The following is a 3049-nucleotide window of genomic DNA, read 5'->3' as shown; positions in this document are numbered from 1 at the left end:
CCTCCTACATATAAGATCACGCCCACCTCCTACATATAAGATCACGCCTACCTCCTACATATAAGAATCACGCTTACCTCCTACATATAAGAATCACGCTCACCTCCTGTATATAAGAATCATGCTCGCCACCCTTGGGCCCTGCTCTGCCACATGCCCTTGAATCACTACCTATTGCTCCTGCTCATAATTTTAATCAATTTCATTTCCAAGTGTTTCTTCTTTTTTTAAAGATTTTGTTTTGGGGACATGGTTTCTCTGAGTAGCCATGGCTGTACTAGAACTAGCTCTGGAGACCAAGTTGGTCCTGAACTAAGAAATCCGCCTGCCTCTGCCTCCAGAGTACTGGGATTAAAGGTGTGTGCAACCATGCCTGGCTCGGATTTTATTTTACTTGTAACTGTATGTTATGTAACTGTATGTGAGCATCTATGTGTGGGCATGTATACGTGAATACAGATGCCCAGAGGCCAGCAGAGGGCCTGGGATGCCTTGGACTTAAGAGTTACAGGCAGATGTGGTCAATCCATTGTGGGTGCTAGGAACTGAACTTAGATCCTCTGCAGTGTTCTTAGCCACTGATCCATCTCTCCACCCTCCAAATTAGGCAGAACTCTCACACACACAAAATAAACTGGAAAAAAGATAGTCTGGAATTCTACTCCCAAGGGATCCACCTCTCTTCTAGTCTCTGCAGGCACTGCAGCATTTACATGTATGCAGGCAGACACGCAAGCACACGAAGTACATATATATAAATCTAAAGCTGACAGTGCTTTCCAGCTTGGGAGTGCTGAGACAGGAACACCAGCACCGTCTACTCCACTCACACTGTCCTTGTCTCTGAAGGAGCCTGGACAATCTGGAAAGCAGCTAAAAAGCAAGTTAGACAAGGTGGCACAAGCCCAGATGCCACTTGAGAGGCCAAGGCAGGAGTAGTATACATACCAGGCCAGTCAGGGAACTAAAAGGCTAAGATTCAGTCAGGCAGTGCCACATTACATGTAATCCCAACACTCAGGAGCCAAAGTAGGAGAGTTGTAAATTAGAGGCCAGCCTGGGCTACGTAGAGTTCAGTCAGGATGGGGTAGCACATACCCTTAGTCCTAGCACTCAGGAGGCAGAGACAAGAAGAGCTGAGTTCAAGAGCAGCAGGGGCCACACAGTAGGACAACATCTCAAATAAACAGAAGTCTACTTGGGAATGCCCAGAAGTGACTCACCTCCTCCTCCTCCTCCTCGTCTTCCGAGTTAGAGGCGGCTCCATAGTCATCCACCATATCTTCACCACTGTCCTCAGAGCCCCAAAGGTCCCCCTGGGTCACCACATCATCTTCCCCCGAGTCTTCCTCCTCGTCACCATCACTGTTTTGAATTGGTGCTGGGCGCTTCTTACCTCGAGCCTGGGCTGCTCCTGAGAAGAGTGAGGGTTTGCCAAACCCCGAATGGACGGCAACCACACCCTGCCTCACACCCCTGGAGCCTGTACCTCCTAGCCCTAAGCATGTCCTCTGAGGGCTGGAGAGATGGCTGACTTAGCAGTTAAAAAGCACAGGTGGATCTTCCAGATCCCAGAACCCACATCTGACAGCTCACGAGTACCTCCATCTCTAGCTCTCAGTCGACCCAGCATCTCACGAGCACACAGCCACATTCGAACACAATCGACAGAAAGCAAGCATAGGGCTGGAGAGACGACTCGGTGGTTAAGTGCAGTCGTTGCCCTGGCACTCGAATGGTGGGGATTCACAACCATTTGTAATTCCAGTTCTAGGGGATCTGATGCCTTCTTTTGACCTCCATAGGAACCAGGCACCCACATGACACACATTCATACATGCAGGGAATACACTCATACACATAAAATAAACGGAGACATGATTTTTCAAAAATAAGGCAGAGACAGTTGGATCTCTGTGAGTTCAAGGCCAGCCTGGTCTACAAAGTGAGTTCAAAGATACCCAAGGCTACAGAGAGAAAAATCTGTCTCTTACTGCTGGCTGAGCTATATCCAACATCTCAACGAAACAAAAATAATCTTAAAAAAAAAAAAGTGCCCTTTGCTTTGCTGTTCCTTCCATTTTAGAAACAATTAGCCCTATCCAGGACCCCGAGGATTCTTCACAGAGCTACCAACGCCTATATTCACTAACCTTTGGATAACTCTCCAGGCAATGTCTTGATCCCAAAAGACTTATTTGGCTTAGGGACGTCAACAGACCCCGCCCTCCTCTTGGCTGCCCTGAAAGAATACAGAAAGTGAAGACAAGGGACCACACCTCCGGGTTCTGCCACCTCCCACCGCACGGGAACAAGACAGTGCAGCAGGACCAGCGCTCAGGGATCCAGTAGCTACAGTCTCACTAAACCAGGATTCACACTCACCGCTTCCGGGCACGGCTTGACAGCCTCTTGGAACTCTCATCGCCAGCTGTTAATTTTTAAAAAGGGATAGATTAGGAATTTCTAGGAAATGCAAACTGGGGGCAGGCATGTAATTAGGAAGAGAATTACCGCGTTAACGAAAAGTGTGGCAGTGGTAGAGCAAGTTTGTGTTTGTTACGTGCAAGCCCCCAGGTTTACCCACGGCACCAGGAAAGATTAAGGTTACAAACTACAGTCCATGGGAGTCACTCCATAAGTCATCCAGGAGTTACAGCGAGATTCGAAGGAGAGGCCAGTGGTGCAGCCTGTGTGGGGAAAGCCCAAAGTTCCATTCCCATCACTTCCAGAAAATTTAAAAAGACCACGAGAGCAGGGAGTGGTGGCACACGCCTTTAATCTCAGCACTCAGGAGGCAGAGGCAGGCAGATTTCTGAGTTCGAGGCCAGCCTGGTCTACAAAGTGAGTTCCAGGACAGTCAGGGCTATACAGAGAGACCCCGTCTCAAAAAACCAAAAAAAAAGATAAGATGTGGGCTGGTGAGATGGCTCAGTCGGTAAGAGCACCCGGCTGCTCTTCCGAAGGTCCGGAGTTCAAATCCCAGCAACCACATGGTGGCTCATAACCATCCATAACAAGGTCTGACTCCCTCTTCTGGAGTGTCTGA

The 3049-nt window shown here is 48.7% G+C and overlaps 1 protein-coding gene across 1 annotated transcript in view; it reads right to left on the bottom strand.

Moving 5' to 3' along the window:
- Nop2 (NOP2 nucleolar protein) overlaps positions 1 to 3049 on the bottom strand; it is a 13166-nt gene that overhangs the window by 8856 nt on the left and 1261 nt on the right. The window contains exons 3-5 of the mRNA XM_021190392.1: positions 2386 to 2431; positions 2154 to 2242; positions 1224 to 1414 (exon numbers count right to left, since the gene is read on the bottom strand). Coding sequence (XP_021046051.1) covers positions 1224 to 1414; positions 2154 to 2242; positions 2386 to 2431 — 326 coding nt within the window. The remainder of the gene's footprint in view (positions 1 to 1223; positions 1415 to 2153; positions 2243 to 2385; positions 2432 to 3049) is intronic.

Source organism: Mus pahari, chromosome 2 (genome assembly GCF_900095145.1).
Source record: "Mus pahari chromosome 2, PAHARI_EIJ_v1.1, whole genome shotgun sequence".
In the NCBI taxonomy this organism is placed as follows: domain Eukaryota; kingdom Metazoa; phylum Chordata; class Mammalia; order Rodentia; family Muridae; genus Mus; species Mus pahari.
Note: the sequence above shows the minus strand (reverse complement) of the source record. Positions and strands in the feature narration are given on the sequence as shown.